General features: G+C 34.5%; 1 protein-coding gene across 3 annotated transcripts in view; it reads left to right on the top strand.

The window, feature by feature from the left end:
- Positions 1–22,261, top strand: part of DPP6 (dipeptidyl peptidase like 6) — a 1,012,545-nt gene that overhangs the window by 693,181 nt on the left and 297,103 nt on the right. For all 3 annotated transcript variants that reach the window (XR_007947662.1, XM_051961469.1, XM_051961470.1), the window contains exon 6: positions 1,588–1,640. Coding sequence is in view for 2 of the 3 variants with exons in the window: in XM_051961469.1 (XP_051817429.1) it covers positions 1,588–1,640 (53 nt within the window). In the remaining variant the exon portion in view is untranslated. The remainder of the gene's footprint in view (positions 1–1,587; positions 1,641–22,261) is intronic.

Raw genomic sequence — 22,261 nt, 5'->3', positions numbered from 1 at the left:
GAATGATGTGGTTACAAATAATGTATTTCTTAGGCTATCTTCCCATAGTTTACTTTATATAGCCAGGATGGTAAGTCCAAAAGATTGTTGGCTATCAGATAAAAGCCTGTTGGTCAGTAATAATGGAGTTCCTGAAACTAATGAGCAACAATAATGATGGCTCCTAAATTAAAGCAATGGCTGACGTTAAATGCAGGAGCAGAGCAAAATTAGCTGCCCATCACTTTACCTAGTGATGTTTCAGGCCTAAAAACATACTTCCAGAAGATTCTCCCCACCCCTTCTCCTATGAGCTCTGCCGAGGGAACTATACTTGTGTTATATACTATATACTATAAATACTATACTTGTGCACAAAGTCAGAACTGGACCACCCATCAACTCTACTACTAAGCCATAAAATTAGCATATCGGTGACATGAAGCACCTGATTTCTCTTACTTTTTCCAATAAATTTTCCCGTCTTGCCTGCTTTTTGCTAACTTCTTTTGGAATTTAGTCCACTTTAATTGGTATCACAATTATAATAAACTTCGCCTTTTGACTTGGAGATATGTTTAAGTTTATAATTTCTTTTGAAATACTTCTTAACACTGTTCTAGAACCTCAACACTATTCGGGTGCCCCTGAGCCCTGGTAGTACCACAATGCCTCTCTTAATCAGAGAAACAGTTTGTTTTCATTTCAGCACAATGCTAAATTCATTAATTCCTTATCATTCCTATCAGGAAGTAGAAGAAAATAATTCCGTGCAATGTGCAATTGATTGAATGAATGAATAAGATGGAATTTCAGTCATTCTTTCAAAAACTCCACCACCACATCTGCTTTGGTAGTCACTGGAGCATTAGAGGACAAATGGAATAAAATATCGAAAACTGGTTTTTTTTTTTTTTTGTGTGTGTGATTTTAACTCAAAGACTCTTGAAAGTTTTCATATCAGTTTTAAAAGAAGAGCAAATGCAAAAATATACCCTTCTTTTGACATCAAGAAAATCATGATAAAGATAGTTCCCTAAGGGCTTTCTGGCAGGTTTTCCATCTGTGTGGCATCCTTTGGTAATTTAAAAACCAGAAGCAGCACATCGGACTACATAGAGGGGTCATTAACTTAGCCAGCTAAACTTTCCTTAACCTCAAAATGGGATTTTGCAACTCACTAGGTTCAGGGATATGACATTTCTGGTTTTACCCTTTGCTACTATTTCCAGAAGACTCACTCCAGCAGTGTCCTGTTGTGTCTAGCTATAACCATGTCTGACTGCCTCCAAATGACCAAGGTGTCCTCATTAATATAAGGTGCTATATTTAGCCACAGCTGGGAACATGTTCCCTTAATTTAATCACAAACCTGGTAGCCATGGGAATGACACTGCCCTGGGTAGTGAGCGGAAAGGATGAAAAGAAAACAAACATGTTATGTAAATTAACTTCCTAAGTAAATAAAAAAGCTTTGATTCCCAGCTTAGGGATTAACTCCTTATGTTCTAAAGATCTTTTACTAAAATTGGCAGCAATGAAGGCGGGGGAGGGGAGGTATAGATAGTGATAGAGTTTGTTTCATGGCATTTTCTTTGTGTCTTACAGATTTATCAGCACTCATATACTGGATATTATTTCCTGAGCAAACTTCCTTTTGGGTAAGCTGCCTTTTTTTTTTTTTTTGTCCTTTGAGAAAGATCTTTGTAGATATGCATGAAACAAAAGAAAGCTTAGAATGTAATCAGTGAAAATTTTCCTTTAGGGCATCAATCTGGGAATATTATTCTGTAAGGACAATGCATCTTAAGTTATTCAGTAGCATTGAGTAACATCTTTGAGGTGTGATATATCTGAAGAAGTGACCAAAGTGGGTCCTCATCTTTAAGGGAGGGGTGGCTTGTGGTAACTTCCAGAAGAGGACAAGAGAGCTTGACAGCTGAGTTTTTAAAATACTATTGGTGTCAGCAATTAAAATAGAATGATTGTTAATATCTCTTGAAGGATCTTCAGCTCAGTGCTTTTTGTAGCACTGCTTCTTTGCAATGGTTTCACCTGCTTTCTATTATTCTCAATATTTATGCTCTAGCTTCTATTGATTGAGGTGCCTTTTGATGCTTATCACAACCAGATATCACAGGAATAAAAGATTTAAATTGTGAGGCAGTTAGTTGGTATAGTGGATAGAACACCAACCCTGAAGTCAGGAGAACCTGAGTTCAAATTTGATCTCAGAGACTTAACATTTCCTAGCTATGTGGTTCTGGGCAAGTCATTTAACCCCAATTTCCTCAGGGGAAAAAAAAAAAGATTTAAGTTGGGATAGTTGGACTTGGAATAGATTGAGACCAGCTCTGGAGTTAGGAGGACCTGTCAAATTCAGCCTCAGACACTTAATACTCACTGCCTGTGAAATCCTGGGCAAGTCATTTCATCACAATTGTTTAACCAAAAAAATTAAAAAGTAAGTAAGAGAAGAGAATGATTTGCTTCAAATTTGCTTCAAACTTCCTTGTTTATACTTGGAATTTTTTTTATCTAGTAGGGATAGTTTGCTAATTTGTTAATCATATTGCTAATATCTTTAAAAGCTTCTCAGAGGGAATCAGATGGCATTTTGCAAATATTGCATTTTAATTCCTTATATTTGGACTACAGAAAAATCTTTGAGTTCTTTTGACCAGAAAGGGTATGGTACTCTTATGATCAGGTCGTGGCATTCCTAAGAGGATTTTTCTTTCTTTTGTTGCCTTCAAGCACAATCATCTCTGAAATATATGTCTAGTTTTAAGAAATATAAGTGGGTTGGGAGAGCATCTAGATAGCACAATGGATAGGGTGCCTAATGTCAGAAAGATTCATCAACCTGAGTTCAGTTCTGGCTTTGGATATTTATTAGCTATGTAATCCTATGCAAGTCACTTAAACCCTGTTTGCCTTAGTTTTCTCATTTGTAAAATGACACGGAAGAGGAAATGGCAAATCACTTCATTATCTTTGCCAAGCAAACCCCACAAAGAGTTGGACATAACCAAAACTACTGAACAATAGCAACAAAGTGAGCAAGAAACAGCGATTGGAAATAAGAAACTATGTCTCTTATTCCCTAATTTAAGAAACAAAACTATTGGCATACGGTTCTCTTCTTCACATGTTATAGCCCTCAAAATACTAGTGTGCATTTTTATTATGCAAAATGTAAGGAGAAGTTTGTGAGCAGCCCCCCTCAGCTGTAGGATGGTTAAATTTGCATAGTTTCACAGAAATGTTGGAAGTAACATTTCAGTTTCCCAATGAAATAAATAGTCTGAAGAGGAACAATTAAATAATTGTTTCATAAGCATATGTTAATGAAAGCAGAGATGCCTACAGATACAAAGTTCAAGTTGGATGCTTGTAAGGTTCTAGTCTAAGGAAACCAACATGAGAAAAGACATTTCATTAGGAATTCATATATTTTAAATTAGGCATATTGTATTGTTGAAAAGTATATGAATAGATCTAGAAAAGATATGATTCAAATACCCAATTGAACTTTTGAAAAAACCAAAGCCATTAGAAATAGATTGCCTACAGTGGTAGGCTTGAAATATCGGTGGTATTTTTCATTTTTAAAAAAAGCATATTTCAAACAGTAGTTCAAATATGCTTGACTAAGGAGAAATTATTATGTTATTTTTCATGTGGATATACATCTTCCAAGGTCATGTCAGCCACAAATATAATTATGTCTTAAGATTTATCTAGCCATTCTGGGAATAATAACATTTATTGTAGATGACAGATATTGTATTGCATCTTATAATTTAAAAAAAAGTATAAAAGCATTCTCTTCTCATCATGGTAAGATAACATACTAACATAACATTCGTAACATATGAGAGATTATTTCAAGACCCAGGCATTCAAAGCTATCAATAACAAAAGATTTATACTCTAAAGGCATTATTTCAACATGTATAACGATAATAGCTGACATTTGTGAAGGACCTTACAGATACATGGTAATGTTGACATTCTTTCCCATTTACAGAAGAAGAAACTGAGATTCAGGCATGATAAATTACTTGCATTAAGCTACACAGTTTTCAAATGGCAGAGACTTAGACTTAAATCCAGTCTATCTCAATTCAAATTCACTGACCTTTCCCCTACATCACTGAATTGTGTAATCAATTGATATAATAGAGGTCCTTTTGACACCTTACTCAACAAATATTAATAATTTGATTCATATATTAGAGATACACAGAAAGAAAGAAAGAGAGAGAAACAGAAAGAGACAGAGACAGAGATAGCAAGACAGTTGGGAGATAAGAGAAGAGAGAGGGAGAGAGAGAGGGAAAGAGAGAAATGGAGAGGGGGGAAGAGAGAAGAGAAACAGACAGACATAGAGACAGACAAAGAGACATCCCTTAGGGGTGCTAGAACAAACCCAGATTGTGCCAAGTTTCACTAAATAAGAGAGAAGAAATGTAGATGAAATAAAAAATACAGTATAATTTCTGGGAGTGACTCAGATAGAAGTGAGATCCTGATCTCCATGCAAGATAAGTAACCCCAATCCTGCTTTCTTACTTTGATTACTAAGTAAAATTTCCAAAGAGTCTGTACATTGTATAGACACATCTTCTTTTGATCCAGTTCTGCCTAATGTTACCTATATAGTAAACAGCAGTGCTAGAACTGGAAATTCATGGCTTGTCATACTGACTTCTCAAAAGCAAAAATGAACCCATACTTTAGGAATGCTACACAATGAGGCAGAAGCATGCTCTGTCTTACGTTTGTTTGATATTGTATCACTTTTGTGCCAGATGAGATCTCTAATCCTGAGGAAAGAAGCATCATTTGCTTTCCTCAACTTCACTTCATGCTATAAAGATCTTGGATTTGCTTATTTTACAGATGAGGAAACTAAGGCTTTGAGAGATTCAAACTTACTTACTGAAAATCACCCAGCTAATTAGTGGTAAGGCTAGGATTCCCACTCAGAATCTCTGACTATAGGGCTAGTGTTTTTTTTTCCACTGAACCATTCTAGGTAGTACAGAAGAAGTCAAGAAAGACTCCTAGTATGTCTGTGGGTAGCATCCACAAGTGTTTGAAACAACTTGTGTTTAATACAATAATAATAATGAGTAAAATTTTTCTTATTCTCTAAAAATGAAAAGATCTCAATATTGAAACATTGCTTTAAATCAATATTTATCAGTAAATAGACAATCCTTTTTGTAACAACTTTTAAAAGAAAGATACATCTAAGATTTATTGAGTAGCCTCCCCACTTAACTGTCCTCATTTCACCTCACCTGAATCATTATTTGGAATAAAAAAAAATTTATTCCAACCTTTGGACTTGTTCAGCATAAAAGCACACCAGGAACTGCTAATATCCAGGGGCGTTTGTTTCTTTTTCAACCATAGATTATTCAAGATAATCACAAAGGAGGTTTTAGTTGACTCTTTCGACCTCCTTTCCCTGAGAGTTCCTTTCTCTTCACTCCTTATAGAAGGCTGGAATGGGATGAGTTGAGGCATGTGAGTGACTTCCCCTAGGAATACAGTATAAGAGCTTCAGACATGGATTTTCCAGAAGTCACTTTCTCAAAGGCCCTGTATCTCTTTAGTAGATCTGACAGTTTTTGAACAAAATTTAAGCAGAATCTTAAAGCAGGAATTGAAACTGTTCACCAAGTATTTTAAAGTAACAGTGGTACTTTGCCTTAAGGATATATTGGTTCTAGTGCTAATCATCTTCCCAGGTGGTTGATATAATCAACTAATTTCTCTTCTTTCTCCTCTTCCACCTTATCCTCTTTTTGCTTTTCCTCATACTCTTCCTCTTCTTTCTTTTAGTCCTCCTTTTCCTCTTTCCTCCCTTCTTCTCTTTTTTTCTTCCCTCTCTTCCTTTTGCTTTTCTTCCTCCTTTTTCTGCCCCTCCTGCTTAAGGTAATATGGTATTTGGCTTGAATTTAGAAGACCCAGATACAAGTCACAATTCTCCCTTTTTTTCATTATGTGGTCATGAGTACTTTATTTCAACTCTCTGAGCTTCAGTTTCTTCATCTATAAAATGAGAATAATAATAATGGTCCTACCTACATCACAGGATGATTGTCAGTAATGTGCCTTGTAAACCACAAGAAATGCTTCAAAATATGGGTTACTTGCAATTATATGTTTTTATTCCCAGCTGTATAAATAAATAGAATGACTGTTCATGCCATGACAAATGATAGGCAGCATGGTATAGTGTAAAAACATTGAATATGGGATTTTGGAAACTCCTCTATTTAATACGTCTGTGTCAAGAACCATTCCCATCTGGGACATAAATTTCTTTATCTATCACATAAGTTTCTTTATCTGTCAAATGAAGTTTCCTTCTATGTTTCACCAGATGATTTAAGGTGCCCCCCTTTCTAGCTTCAAATTCTATGATCTGTGGGAGCTTTTCTTATTAATCTAACCCTACTTTTATAAAATTATATATATATATGTATCACATATACATAGTATACATATATACATATATATCTTTACAAATGTGTATCTATGTATGGATATATATGAAAGGAAAAATGGCATAATAGAAAGATCTAGCCAGGAAGATATGAGCTTAACTTCTGACAGATTTAAGTCTTGACTCTATGATCCTAGGCAAATTACTTAAGCTCTTAGTTCTCCAAGCAACTCTCTGAGACTCTAAGTTGTAGACAAGATAAAGACAGGCTTTGAGAAGTTTCCTCATCTATGGGTTCCTTAAAATGTCAGTCCTATTTCCATGTGCATAGACTCTTATCCTTTGAGATTATGGAATAAAATCTCTCCAGAATTTTCTAGCTGTAATATAACTGAAATATATTTGTAGGAGACTTGGAATATACAGCTTTTAAAATTTGTAGCATTATTATTTTGTTCTAATCAATATTGTTCCATTGGTGCTACATAGCTTAGAATGATAGAATTTGGTTATTTCAGAAGAGCCAAATTTATAAGCAACTCAAAAGTCACTGGAAAGATACATTGTGGGCAAAAGCATGTTATCAATGACAACTTGCTTTTAAAATCAAGGGATGTGTGTAACAAGAAAAGGAGACAGACTTCATGTGTATAGACAATAAGAAATGGATAGCCCAGTACGTCATTGGTAGCACTAAAATGTAAAGTACAAATGTGTTGATGGCTTCTCTGAAGAATATTTTTGAAAGATTTGGATAAAAATCATACTAAATGAGAAACAATAAAGGGATTGGAATCTGTATCCACTGGCATAGGGATCACCTTCACTTGTGACTAATATAATAGAATCTTATAGATTTGTCTAAATATTACAAGTTTCTTGTCTTCAAATGGTTAAAATTATTTTCTTTGCATGGAATAAGAAATATTTTATTCCATCTGTCCTATTCCACATATCCCCATTGTATGGCAGACTTTTAAAAATTTATATATAATACCAGCAGTCAATAAACTTAACAGGAGCATTACAAGTTTGGATCAAAGCCTTTATTTTTCCAGATGTAAATATGTGAAGAAAGAATAGGATTCTGATGGAAGTATTTGACAGATATTTTCCAACTTTGGTGAGGGGAATTATTTGAATACTAAAATAGCAGAACATTGGTTTTCTCGTGGTGCTTTTGTAACTTATCAAAATCCCTAATAATGATTTTTCTAATTTGTAACCTAGTCCTAACAAAAGACTTGTTAGAAAAATTATTGGTGCAAGATAACTCTAGCTTCCCTGTCCAACAATAGGTAGTCAGGACATTTTAATGCATTACTTGCTTGCTGTAATTGTATCCTTCAGTCTTTCTTGTATTCTTGGTAGAGATTCTTCAATTGAACTTGATATGTATTTATCATTTGCCTAGTATGGTGTTAAGTGCTAGAACAGAAGACACATTTCTTATTTTTAGGGAACTTAAAATCTGCTTGAGAAAAAAAAATCACTGGCTTTGGATGTTTGTGTTTGAGTGAAGCATAAACTAAAACTTTGGCAGAATGTTTTCTAAGGAGTTAAGCTTTTCAGATAAGTCCCTTAATGACCACAGAGTAGTGGTAATGAGTAGTGAGCTGCCTGTATCAGAGCCTTTGAAGTATAGCACATTTGCTTTCAGTCTCTTCCTTTTCTTGTGCAATTCACAAAGGATCTGGTAGGCGAACCTTTCCCATGACATTGCTGAACATTGGCTCAGCATACCAAGCTGCCTTTATATCTGCTAGGAGTGACTGTAACACAGTTGTACCAAATGCAAAGTATGAAAGAAAAGGAGAAGGTAACAGAAAGAAGAGAAGACCTGAAAAGGTCATTGCATAGTTTCATATCCTGCCAATAAACAGGAAGAATTCCACTGTTAATTGCCTTCTATATCATTTCAGAACCCTGGAGAGTTCACTATCTAGAGAGCATCTGTCTGTTTTTGTTTTGTTGGGTTTTTTTTTTCTCAGCAAACTAAGGGAAATAAAATTAGGTTACGTGCTAATCATCCCTCACTGAAGCAGGGTCAAGAAAGATTTTATAATCTCACTTATGTCCCTGCTAACTTTATTTGGCTTATGGTAGGCTGTAGATTGATATTTGTTGCTTTTTCAAACAGATTCTGGGTTGAAAGCCAAGAAACATAGTTTGCATTCCCAAGATAGTTACCTAGTTAGACCGTATTGGTATCAAAACAAAGATTACTGAGGACATGTGGTCTTCCTGTGACATAGCCACACAATTACCTTTTGTCCTCACTTGAAACATGCCACAGCATATTGCGATCCATTCATAGGCAGGAAAGCTCTGCCAGAACTACAGACTGATCTGAGTAGTTCTCAGACATAGATGTTTATGCTGTTTTATATTCATGAGCATCCAAAAAAATCTAGGCTCTTTTACAAATACAATAATCTTCAATCTGCCTGGAACTAAAAGCTTTCAAAACACAGAGACTTAGCAGAAGAAATTCAATAAATATGGAAGCAGGAACAGATACATATCATTCCTTTCAACCTGTTCGGTTGAAAGTGGTCAAAAAGATGCACTGAACCTAAAGAATATGAGCTTGCATTTGAACCTTTTTATTCAATTATAAAAGTGTTTACGTACCCCTTCAATAATCTAAAATTCATTAAATATTAAAAAATAGTGGCAAGTTAAGATTTTCCATGGAGTATTTGTATTAGAATTCTATCCAAAAAAGATTTAAAGAATAAAATAATAATGGCAATTAAGTGAACTATTAGGGAAATTGTGATTGAATGAAAAGTTTTCCAAAATAAAAATAAAGAGACATTATTTGAAATGTTATTATCATAACACCAATTCTCCCATTGGGGCTTTGGACAGCAATTTTTGTCCATTTTGGCGGGCCAATGAACAGTGATTCTAGAGAAAATATCTTTTAATAATTGAACTTCCCAACTTTTCCAAAAGTAGAGTGGGCTATTTGGGAGGTAGTAGTTTCCTCCTTGTGAAGGTATTATGTTAAAGAAGTTAGTTAGCCAGGGAGGTTGTATGGCACACAGAAAGATCATTAGCCTACAGAATTACACAACATGGATTCAAACCCCATTTATGTTGCTTACTACAGGTGTGACCTTGGGCCAGTTATTCTTCCTGAATCTCAGTTTCTTCTCTAGCTCTATAATCTTATCAAAATTTAGCATGAATACTATGAGGGAGGATTCCGTTTGAATTTAAATTATGTATGGATTTAAATTAATTAGTGTCTAGTGTTTCTTTCAACTCTTAAAAATCCTATGAGTTTCAATAAGCATTTATTAAGCACTTGCCCTATACTAATAGCTGTCATTGCTATTATGTTATTGTAAAAATATTAATATAAATCCACTCAGAAATCTTCTGTTAAAACTAAGAAATGGTATCATGTGTCTGATGGGAACAGTCCCTAAAGACTGTTTATCAGTTTTCAAAATATACATCAGAATCAGAAGCTGATAATCTAAATGTGGTTTCATCACATTGCTGCATCTTAATTCATGTCCATTTTGTCAGCAAGTATTAAACCAAAGAATTTTGTTCTACTTGGATGTCATCTCTGTTAACTTTTCTTTTCAATCTCTTAATATTCTCTCTCTCTCCCCTCTCCCTCGCTCTCTCCCTCTCCCTCTTCCTCTCCTTCTCCTTCTTTCCTCTGAAAGACATGGAGGGAAACTAAACTCAGAAGTCAGGTTACCCTTGGGCACCACCTAGTGGATTTCTGCATCTAGTCTGAAGATTTTTATTTTGTACAGTTATCAGTTAATAAAAGGTTTGAGTGTTTTGAATGGATAGGTACTCAAGAGCCAGAAGGTATGTAAAGATCATCATCTTTTTTATGGATGAGAAAATTGAGGTCTTGGGAGATGGTTTTCCCTAGGTCACAAAGGTCATGAATCTTATAGTCAACATAGTTAAAAACATGGTGATTACTTTTTTGATCTTGGCCATTGAATGTATTTTTAAGTTCTGAAAAACTTCACATTTAAACTGACACTCAGAAACAATATATTACATTGGAACTTAAAAGTAGGTAGATTAAAATAGATTCTGAGAATCAATCTTATTTTGGGCCTCCGGATTAAGAAATATCAAAGGCCTTTAAAAGAAATTCTTTTGGTCTAATTTGATAGTAGTGAAACTGCCAGAGGTAGACACTTTGGATAGGGCTCACAGTTGCCATCCACCTTGTGAAAAAGTACTGTCAGCTAGATGGCACAGGGCATAGAGTTCCAGACTTGGAGTTAGAAAAGACTCATCTCCTTGAGTTCAAATCTGGCCTCAGACATTTACTAATTGTGACCCTGAGTAAGTCACTTCCCCTCTTGGTTTCCTCATCTGTAAAATGAGCTGGAAAAGGAAATGGCAAACCAGTCCAGTGTCTTTGGCAAGAAAAACATGAATAGGAGTGAAGAGTGCTTAAAAAGTGCCAGGGGAGGTAAAAACCCTAGTAAAATAGCTTGTATAGCTTAACTTGTTTTTATGTAGATGACATCTGGCTAAGTAGGATAATTCCAGGCTTTTCCTTTGATAATGAAAGAGCTTAGGTAATAGATGGAGGGAGAATACACACACACACACACACACACAACACACACACACACACACACACACACCTGAGGTCTTATGTAATATTAACAGTTGGAAATCTTTCCCCTTGGCTCTCTCAAAAGATGCTTTATTTGCAGGTTTGGTTTCTCACATAACCAAATTCATAGAAAAATAAATTTATAAACCTAGGCTTTTGACCTCAGAGTCTTCTGCCTGCCAAGCCCTCCCTCTTTTGCTTTACTAAAGATTGACATTGTTTGTGCTACAAGAACTGCCAAAAAAGCTTGCCTGTTTCTCATGTTCACAAATTATCCACTTTGGAGCAATCACATACAGCAGCTATGGAGCTGGGAAAGAAATGTTGAGTTGGTCTGGAAAGGTAGAACCAATATATTCATAAGAGATATGCTTCTGAATATACTGTACTTAGCTTATCTTCTGTATACTTAGATTTGGATAAGAGGTCCAAAGCTGTAAGCTCTGTATCCATGGAATCCTTTTTATGACTACTAAGTTTACAAGAATTTCTTGCTCTTGATGGTGCATTAAAAAAGAGTGCTGGTGACAATAGAAAGATGGACTTGGCTCTTTTCAACAATGAGATGATTCAGGCCAGTTTCAGTGATCTTGTGATGGAGAGAGCCATCTACATTCAGAGAGAATACTGTGGGAACTGAATGTGGATCACAACATATTTTTCACCTTTTTGTTGTTGTTTTTTTTTTTGTTTTCTTTCTCATTTGTTTCTTTTTTGATCTGATTTTTCTTGTGCAGCATGATAATTGTGGAAATACATATAGAACAATTGCACATGTTGAACATATATAAGATTACTTGCCATCTAGGGGAGGGGATGGGGAGGAGGGAAAAATTAAAACACAATGTTTTTCAAGAGTGAATGCTGAAAATTATCTGTGTGTATGTTTTGAAAATAAAAAGCTTTATTAATAATTTTAAAAACTATTTTAAAAAGAGTGATGGGTATGGAGTCAAGGAGACATCTTGTTTCTGCTACTTCCTACCTGTATAATTTCAGGCACACAGGTCATACAACTTCATGAGGCACAGTTTCCTTCCTCCTTGTCTGAGAAATGAGCTGGAGAAGGAAATGACAAACTACTCCAGTATCTTTGCCAGAAAACTCCAAATTGGGTCACAAAGAGTCAAACATGACTAAAACAATGATTAAACAATGTCTTGTGTTTCCAAGGCTCTATTTGAAATCAGTACTAGCAAGTATAACATAATGCCCTATATTTGCATTGCTATCTACTTTTTGAAACATTATCATGACTATTCTTTCATTATATTGTTCTAAGAACCCTATGTATTTATTAGGCATTGTTAGATAGTGTTGCTACTCTCCATTTTACATATGAAAAAGATAATTCAGACAAATTAAGCTAATTCTAAGGTTATCCAATAGTCCAAATAGTCCATTAATCAGTAAATATTTATTGAATGTTTTCTCTGCAATCTTTTCTATGCATTGTGAGAGGATTTAGATGATATTTGTAGTGTGGTTCCTAGCTTCATAGAATTGACAATATCATCAGAAAGATTTAACTCCTTTGTAACTGTCTCATTATTGAAGTGGTCTGAAGACTAAGTTCCTAGACCTTTTATATCTTGGACATAGCATCTGGAATCCCTCAACACCAGTAGTATTTCAACATTTCTTCAAGCAATCAGATAATTAAGACCAATATTTTCTTCCACATTACAATAAAGGAAAACAATCTCAACAAAACTTGAGTTTGTCATTAGATGGATAGCTCCTTCTTTCCTCCTACCTGGACTCAGCTTTTCTTCACATTAGATTGACTAAGACCAACTCATCTGAAGACCTGTGTGTCTTCTTACCATACTTTTCTTTTCAGAGTTGGAACAAGTTGAAAATGGATAGTTAATGTAATCACCCTTTCTTTTGCAATTGCTATTGCCATCATCCAAAAGAGGGCCAAATTGTCTCAGCCAAATGATAATTTGGATCATTGCAACAGCTTTCTGGCCTGACTACTTGCCCGTTACTAAAGCATTGTGCACACCAGTGACTTAAAGAACTTCCTAAAGTCTGGCTTTTGTCATTCCATATCTTTGCTTAGTAATTTATGACAATCTATTCTCTGCTAAGCATAAAATTTCCTGACTTTCAAAGTCCCACTTTCTTGACCAAAAACAATGGCCACTCCTTTCCTACATTCATTTCCTGCCTCAGTCAGAAGCTCTTCCACTGTCCTCTACCTATGGAAGATTCATTTATCTAACCATGCTATTTTTTTTTAATTCTGTAAAATATTCTCTGAATTAATCTCCATTTTTTCTAACTCTCCCCTATCCTTTAAGGTCTATTTAAATTTCTAATTCTTCTTTGGCCATCCTTTCATCTACACCTCTACAAAGAAAATTCAGTCTAAGGCTAGTGGGAAGTTCTAAAGAATGAGTTTCAGAAGCCTGAAGCCAGAAAACAGTGATAAAGAGGAAAAGATGAAGTTATTTAAAGAGACTTGTATGTATGTGCATGCATGTGTGTATGTTACTCAGAAACCAACATGAATTTTGAAAAGACATAGATACAAATTGGAAGCAAGAACAATAACCAGAGAATGAAAATGAGTGCGGCAAAGTCTTATGGAAATTGTGTTAATATTGCTGAGATTCAGGATGAGCTGGGAAATCTAAGAAGAAGAAATCATGTTTTAAAGCTATTTTGTAGAAAAGTGGAAGAAAAAAGAAAGGATAGGACCACCACTCAGGAGAGATAAAATTAGAATAGCAGAGTGTGGTGCAGAGCAGAATTAGCTAATATCTAATTTGTTTATTCCTACCTCCCCTTACTTTTTCATCAATGGCTTACAGCTAAAACAAATCAAGTATAGACAGAGAAGATCCAGGATGGAAGCAAAACAATTTGGAGGATGCTAAGGAATCTTTTTTTTTTTTTTGCTGAGGCAGTTGGGGTTAAATGACTTGCTCAGGGTTACACAGCTAGGAAATGTTAAGGGTCTGAGGTCAGATTTGAACTCAGGCCTTTTTGACTTCAGGGCTGGTGCTTTATCCACTGTGCCACCTAGCTGCCCCAAGGATCAATTCTTGATCTAAATCATGGGAGGGTAGAAAAGATTTGGGAAAAACAAACCATATTATTACCTTCCCAAAATGATTAGCATATTCCTACCTTCCCAATTCCATAAAATTTTTGAGAATAGTCTATATGAACAAGAAGAACCCTTGATTGTTCTGAGTTGATTTTTTTTAATTACCCAATGCTTTTATTTTTCTTCTATGACTAAGTTCAAATGCTACTGAGATATGGATTTTTACCTGAAGAAGTAAGACTGATTTTATCATGTTGTCTACTGAAAGGCAAGTGAAATGCCCTGCCCATCTCCTTTAGAAGATTCTTTTCCTTAATTGGACAAAAATTGTTATACACATAATTTATTGTAATACTTTTTATTTTCATGTTGAGTGAATAATTTTCTTTGATACATAGTCACTCTTTTAATCCCCTAAATTAGTAAGCCAAAAGTTCAGCAGACTTTGTTTCTCTCTTATTAACTTTTGCAGGTAGCATTGCCCTTCCCCCTTCAATAATCTAAGATAATAGTAGTTTAGTTAAGGTAATTCTCAAAATATTTATACTCAAATTTAACAGTCTATTCTTTTGTAACTGTTATTTCTTAATGTCACTGAATATATGTCACATTTAATTATAAGAACCAACTCATCATAGGTTTCTTTCCAAAGAACAGCTCCCCACATTTGAAGAAGCTAAGATTTTGAATATTTGTCAAAATTGACAACACAAATATCCATCATTTATTAAAGGAAAAACTGTCCAGAAATTCAGGCACATATGCCTTGGTCAAGTACCTTTCAGAAAGATTGCCTATTCTCCTAAGCACACATACCCTGGCCAATAATCTCAAATTAATAATGCTTAAAAAGCAGGGCCTTACTAAAAAGGAATGGTCACAAGTAGAGCCTTTCCCCTCCTAAATAAGCAAGAGCACTCCAGTCTCAAATCACACTACTATGGAAGACTTATCTTGTGACCCTCGCAGAGATCCTAGTGCTTTATTCCCATGAAGAGTTTGAAAGGAGGAGCAAAAACCTTAAGAACCAGCAAAATATGTCTTAGGAATGAAAACACCTGAGGAGTATTTGACAGATTTTCTATTCTTTGCATTTGTTTTTTGTCCTAGATCTGACCAACTCTGACATATAAAAACATTCCTTCAAAAAAACAATGATAGAACAATTGTCAACTATGTGTCTGATTTTGCCTTCATCTTTCAGTTATAAAGATAGAACATAACTATCCATTTAGAGATCATTTACTGCTAAATATTAGGAATCATCAGGAAGAGAGCCTTTGGAATTAGCCCTAAGAATCTAGGTTATTGATGAAACTTTGGAAATGGAAGAGGAAAATTCTTGAACATTAAATTATACAATAGAATATATCTTGGGAGGAACATAAAATACTTTAATGCATCAAGAACACAAAGTGTTACTGTGTTTATTGTAAACATATTTATTTCAGTAGAACAAAAGGTCATCTTAGTGTAAATGTTCTTAACCTAGTATTCATGAATTTTAATAACATTTTGATAAAAATATTTATTGCAATATAATTTTTTTCTTTTGTCATCTTATGTATTTAATTTTATGCATTTAAAAACATTATTCTGAGACATGGTCTAGTCTTAACAATAGTGCCAAAAGGTTCATTGAAAAGAAAAAGTTAAGAATTCCTGTTCAGATGCTCTCCTCAAGCAAATGTGTCTCATGCATATATCATTTGTTAAGCTTTTACTATGCCTCAACGGCTATGCTAAGTACTTTATGACTATTTTTTCATCTTATTCTCACAACAATCGTGTGGGGTAGATGCAATTATTGTCCTTATTCGGAAAGGAGAGACATGATAAGTATCTAAAAAATTATGAGTTGGATTCCATGTGTGAAAGATGAATTAGACTAAGAATAATGTAGATGTTATATGGAGCCAGAGTTTGACTCAATATAAGGAAACACTTCCTAATGATTAGCCCCATCTCAAAGAAGAAAGGGATTCCTTGAGATCTTTGAGTCTGGCTAATGTTTGAGGCTCTATATGGAGATTGGTGGTCTTTCTGAATTATTTTTTAAGCTCTGAAATATTATAAAGCATCACTTTATTTGCTATGGCTAAATTTTCATTTTTAGAGTGGAGATGCCCTCTGCCATTCTTCATCTTCTTATTTCCCATTGAGATGCTTATTACATTAATATCATCATATTAACCCCGGGCACACTGGCTCTGCAGTGTCTGTTACTCGTTTTGCATGATTTCCAAAATCCAATGAGAAAGATGTCTTGTATGAAAGAGGTCTTTTTTTCCAGTTTCGTAGTTCCCCAAGTGTCCTTATTATCTGCGCATTAGCCTCAAGAAGATCTCTATTTCAGTTGTATATTTTGGATGTTTATCAGAATTCATAAATGGACAGAGTAATCCCTATTGTAAAATCTACAGTCTGTCAAACTGTCTGTTGTTGATTTGTTGCCAAATTAATTCCAATCACTAAATAGCATTTGATTGGCAAGAATAGTTCTTGCCATTAGGCAGTGAGTTTTCTTTTTTTAGGGAAGTAATTATTTGGAATCCATTAAGATGGACTGAAATGCTCTGATTCAAAACAGTGAGAATCTTGATTTAATTCTGAAACTGTCCATTGTCTCTCTACTATTCAATTCAGGTCAAGAAGCATTTCTGAAGTATTTATGTATACAGTAAGGGACAGTGTGGCATAATGGATAGTGGTATGGTGTTTAAGAACTGTCTCTGCTACATATTAGTATTTTACTATGGAGAAATCAAATTACCCACATAATTTTTAAGACTATAGGTTACAGACAAGTGAACAATCTGCCCTACTGGAGGTACTTTCCACAATGGGAATTCCTCAAACAAAAAGAAAAATAGTGTCTGCCTTCCTTCAAGGACAAGTAGACCTGTGAAGTAGATACAAATTATAGTGAAAAGGTGCTAATCGGTATAAATAGGATCAAAACTCGTTATTTGAAATGCTTTTGAAATGTATTTATTATTGTTATTGAAACTATTATTTCATTCCAAATGAGAAATCATAGCATTAAAAGGGACTCCTTCAAAGGAGAAGGTAATGTCACAGACATATATAAGCCTGTGAAAAGAAAGTGATACATAAGAAATCTTTATATTAAGAAATGATGATGGTAAAAATACAAAAGTTTTTAACATTGAAAGATTGCTTATAAATAGGTTGTGCATGGATGTTTTAGACATCTTTTTCTCCAAGAGTGCATATGTATATACAAGGATATACAAGAGCATGAACTGATTTACTTTTTAATTTTACTTTCAACTCTATTGTTCTATAGCTCTCAGTTTACAATATCCAAGAACAATAAATTAGCTTGTGAGTCTATAGAAGGAATACTTTGGGGGAGTTTCATCCATGTTGTTTGAAAAGTAATGTTTTTAAGAAAGAACACTGGGAAATGAATATAAACTGCTTGCATTTTTGTTTTTCTTCCCGGGTTATTTATACCTTCTGAATCCAATTCTCCCTGTGCAACAAGAAAACTGTTTGGTTCTGCACACATATATTGTATCTAGGATATACTGTAACCTATTCAACATGTAAAGGACTGCTTGCCATCTGGAGGAGGGGGTGGAGGAAGGGAGGGGAAAAATCGGAACAGAAGTGAATGCAAGGAATAATGCTGTAAAAAATTACCCTGGCAGGGGTTCTATCAATAAAAAGTTATTTAAAAAAAAAAGAAAAGAAAAGTAATGTTTTTAGATGGTATTCCATAAACTTGGGCTCTTTGGATTATGCATCCATGGAAGGATTTTTATTAGCCTTGTGAGCTTCATTCAATTAATGAAAAGGGGCTCTATGATTTAGTAACAAGCATCACTCTATAGAACAAATACAGTCGAACCATTCATCTCCCTGCCATTTTAATTTGAAACTATGGCCTTAGAAGACCTATTAGAAAAGAACACCATGCCAAAAAAAAAAAAAAAGTAAAAGTAAATTAACAATGAAAGCTCTGTAAAAGTGATTGGTGAGGTAAAAGCCAGATGTTTACCATAAACCATCATAAATGGTCCTAACAGGTAATTTTTTTCTAAATATGCTTTTGTGTTTGGTAGTAAGATTTATTAAATTAGCAGCCCTTTCCAGGCATTCCAATTAGTGGAAATTAATATTATTTATGAGAAGTGACCAGCCTGAGCAACCTGCTATGAAGATTCAAGAAGGATTCTAAAATATTTTCCTTGATCTAAATAAATTTTTCATGGAAACAAAGAATTTTTTTAAACAAAAATATTCCACTGGTGACACTCTGTGACTGAGTTATGAACCATCATAGTTTCCAAAAAACTCAAGTTGAAAGGCACTCATTAGGCAATTGAAACACATGATAATCATGAGCAGGTGGCAATATACTGTCTATGAACAATTGAATGGAAGAATCATGACAAAGCATGTCATCCAAGATGAATAGCTAAAGAAAAAAACAAAGATTTAGGTAGATAGCAAGAATATGTGATAATTGACACACAATTATACTGATATGTGAGGTCATCTGAGTATGTTTAAGAATATAAAGGGTATGGATTGGTTCTCTTTTTATCTATATAATGTCAAAAGTTTGGGAGGAAGGGTTACATCATATTTTGAAGTCCCTTGTGGAAGATATATAGAAGGATATGGACCAAAATGACACTAAGTAGACAAACATAGATTGATTATAATCTTATCCACTGGAGGGAAAATCCAGACCAATAGGATGTCAAATCCATCAAAATATCAAAGTTCACAAGAAATTGAGAATAAAATAGCCTTATATACATGATATATTTTTGTTCATTTTGTTTTAGGCCTGTGATAGATAAAGAGAGGTTAAGTTACTTGCATTGGCATGATCACTCAGCTAAAAGAAGTCAGAGGAAGAATTTGAACCCCTATCTTTATGTCTCTAGGACTGGTACTTTGTTTTGTTATATGTCCTTTCATTTGTGTATATGCATTATAAACTGATATTTCCTAATAAATTTAAAATAAGACTGATGTAAAAAGCCCCTGATAGATGTTTATAATTTTAAAAAAAACCTACAGATCATTGATTATAATGGAAACAGGAAGCAGTTTTCCACTTGTAAATCAATCATTTACCATTTGTTTTTTAATTGTTCACATCTCAGAAGAGACATATTGAGAACACAAAGGAAGTATATGATGCCTTATGTTATTAAGGAATATATTGTCTAATTTGTTGTAGTTGTTAAGTCATTTCAGTTCTGCCCCACTCTTTGTGATCCATTTGGGGGTTTTGTGGCAAATATATTGGAGTCATTTGCCATTTTCTTCTGCAGCTCATTTTAGAGATGAGAAAACTGAAGCAAACACGGTTAAGTGATTTACCCAGGGTCACACATATAGTAAGTGTCTGAGGCTAGATTTGAAGATTTTCCTAACTCCAGATATGGCACTCTATCCACTATGCCACCTAGATATTCCTTTAATTGGAGGATGACACATGAATGAGTAAAATCAAAGAAATAAAAATAACATTATATAGATAACATTATATAGCACTTGAAGTTTTGCAAAAGCATATGTCATTTGATGCTCATATCAGCCCTAATATAAGTGAGCCATTTTATGGATGAAGAAACTAAAGTTAATTTCATTGCCCATGATGACACAGGGTTTGAATTAATAAAAACTGAAGCAGGGTTTGAATTAAGGTCTTCTTGATCCAAATTCAGTTTTCTCTGCACTAAACCATCCAGCTCCCTCTTTAAGATACCTGTTGCTAGGGGAAATTTTTTAAAAATTTAGGGAGAAAAATATTATAATATGGACTTACCAGAAGAGGCTTCACAGAAGTAGTGGAACTTGCCTTAATCTGCAAAGATCAGTAGGATACATATAATTGTATGCTTGCAAAAAGACTACTTTATGGAGAATTCATACAAGGCAAGCACTAACAAGGTGATCAGAAAAAGCAAGAAAAAGACATTCTCAAGGTCTCTCTTAAGATCTTTAGAATTGATTGTATGACATGGAAGACACTGGCACAGGTCTGCCCAGCATGTAGTGCCCTCGTCAAAGAAGGTACTATGCTCTATGAGCAAAGCAGAATTGAATTCAGAAAAAAAGTGAGAAGCCACCCCAAATATTGATAGGAACCATCTATGTCCAACCTCTGGCAAATAATTCTGAGTTCATATTGGTCTGATCAATCATAGTTAGACACATTAACTTAGTGGTGTCATTTTGGTACTCTTCAAGAATGAAGGACAAAAACCAACAAACACATAAAGTAGGCCAAGGAAGGCATTTATGCAGAGGAGAACAATATACATTTATAGTATGTTCTTAAAATATAGCCAATCCATGTCTAATAGAGACATAAGAAAATTATATTGTAAAATTCTCCAAGAAAATGTTATGAAGACCATTCTCTTCATCTTCTGCAATGATCTATAGGTGGTATACATATAGCAAATAGGATAGATAAACAACTTCCAGCCTAAATCAATTAAAACAAATATACATGTGCAATTACTGCAAGATAAGTGGCCTAGCTCTAGCACCTCTGTAGGAGATAGAATTTCCCATTGTCTAATTATAAAGTTGACCCCTTGAGCCCATGCCAGTCTTCTAGCTGTTGTACCAAATACTGTTATCTTAATGGAATGTGCCCTTTGAATCAATGAACTTGCCTTTGAACCCTATGTACTGTTATTAGTGTGAGTACCACCTTGGCCTTGAGTTCACTTAAATGAAATAATTACAGCATAGCCATGTTCTAATTGTGTCAGATCCTTTCCTAAATGTAGGCTAGAAATGTAACCAGCTTTTAAGGCAGTTTGCAAACTTGTCTAGGTGGACACCATTTTTCTTTTCCAAATTGCTTCTGAAACATTAGTCCTCCAGACTCTGTGTGCTGTGACTTCACTTTTACAGGTAGACCAAATGAGAATTAGAATCACAGTGCAATGGAAAGAGTATAAGATTTGATGATAGAGAGTTTGAACTCTGGCTCTGTCACTTGGATCTTTGTAATTTTGAGCAAGTTATTATTTGCTGAGCTACAGTTTTCTCATCTGTCAAATAAGATTACTTCCAGTTTGAAATCTATGATCTTATGAGAAAATTTCTAAATTTATTGCCATGAAGACCCTTTACCTTCAAAGCTTCCTAATATCCTCTTCTATGTCCAAGTGCCAAGCCTACCTTTTTTTTTCTCTATACTCCTAGAGAATTTCTCTTCATATACAGGAAAATCTTTCTCATTGGTATCTCAGAGCAAAGCTTATTTCAGTATCAAAACAAATGAAAAAACACACAAAAAAGGAAGTTTTATTTGGGATTATTCAGAAGGAAGAGGGATTGAGGCAGGATCAGCTTGGATCTCTTCAGAGGGATAGAAGAAGGTAATGGAAACTGATCACTTTCATATATCCAGAAAGCCAAATAAAATGATTCATAGTATAACACATAGGATTGGTCTCTTGTGGCAATTAAGACAAGTTTCCCAGCAGATTCTAAAGATATTTACCAGTAATTATATATAGTATGTGGAAAATCTCTTTTTTAAAATAGGAAAGAGGGAGAAACAGTATAACTTATTTGCTTGAAGTTGTGACCTTTAAAAAATAAGATAGGAATTTTGACTAGTTTTTTCTTCAAAATGATTTCTCATTTACTATCCCCATGATTGTCCTTCCTAATTTATTCCTTTTCTCCCCCTTTCTAAGCTGTAATATTTTTAAAGTTCACTAATCCCTCTTAGTGTGACTGACTTCTTGGGCATTATCCACAAATAAATGGAAAAATAATCACCAAGTCCCTCACTTTTCTTCTCATACACTAAGGCCTGCTCCCAGTCGTTTATAAACTTTACTGTATATTTGAGCAAGTTATTATACTGTATATTAACCATTGAGTTTTACTTTTTCCCAAATTCATGTGGAACTCTTTGAAATCCCCTACGGAAATAAGGGGATTCTTTATGTATCACTCACATAGCAAGATTGAAAAAGATTAGAGGAAGGGAAGAAAAGGCATATAATAAAGGAAGAGGGAAGAAAAAGGAAATAGGAAGAAGGGGAAAAATCAGGGAGAAAAAACATTCAGCAAGGGTTACTAAATTACTCTGAGAAGGTGGGATAACCTCCTTTCTTTC

This window comes from Antechinus flavipes, chromosome 5, assembly GCF_016432865.1.
Source record: "Antechinus flavipes isolate AdamAnt ecotype Samford, QLD, Australia chromosome 5, AdamAnt_v2, whole genome shotgun sequence".
NCBI classification, from domain to species: Eukaryota; Metazoa; Chordata; class Mammalia; order Dasyuromorphia; family Dasyuridae; genus Antechinus; species Antechinus flavipes.
The sequence above is the reverse complement of the archived record's forward strand: the minus strand, read 5'-3'. Positions and strand labels throughout refer to the sequence as shown.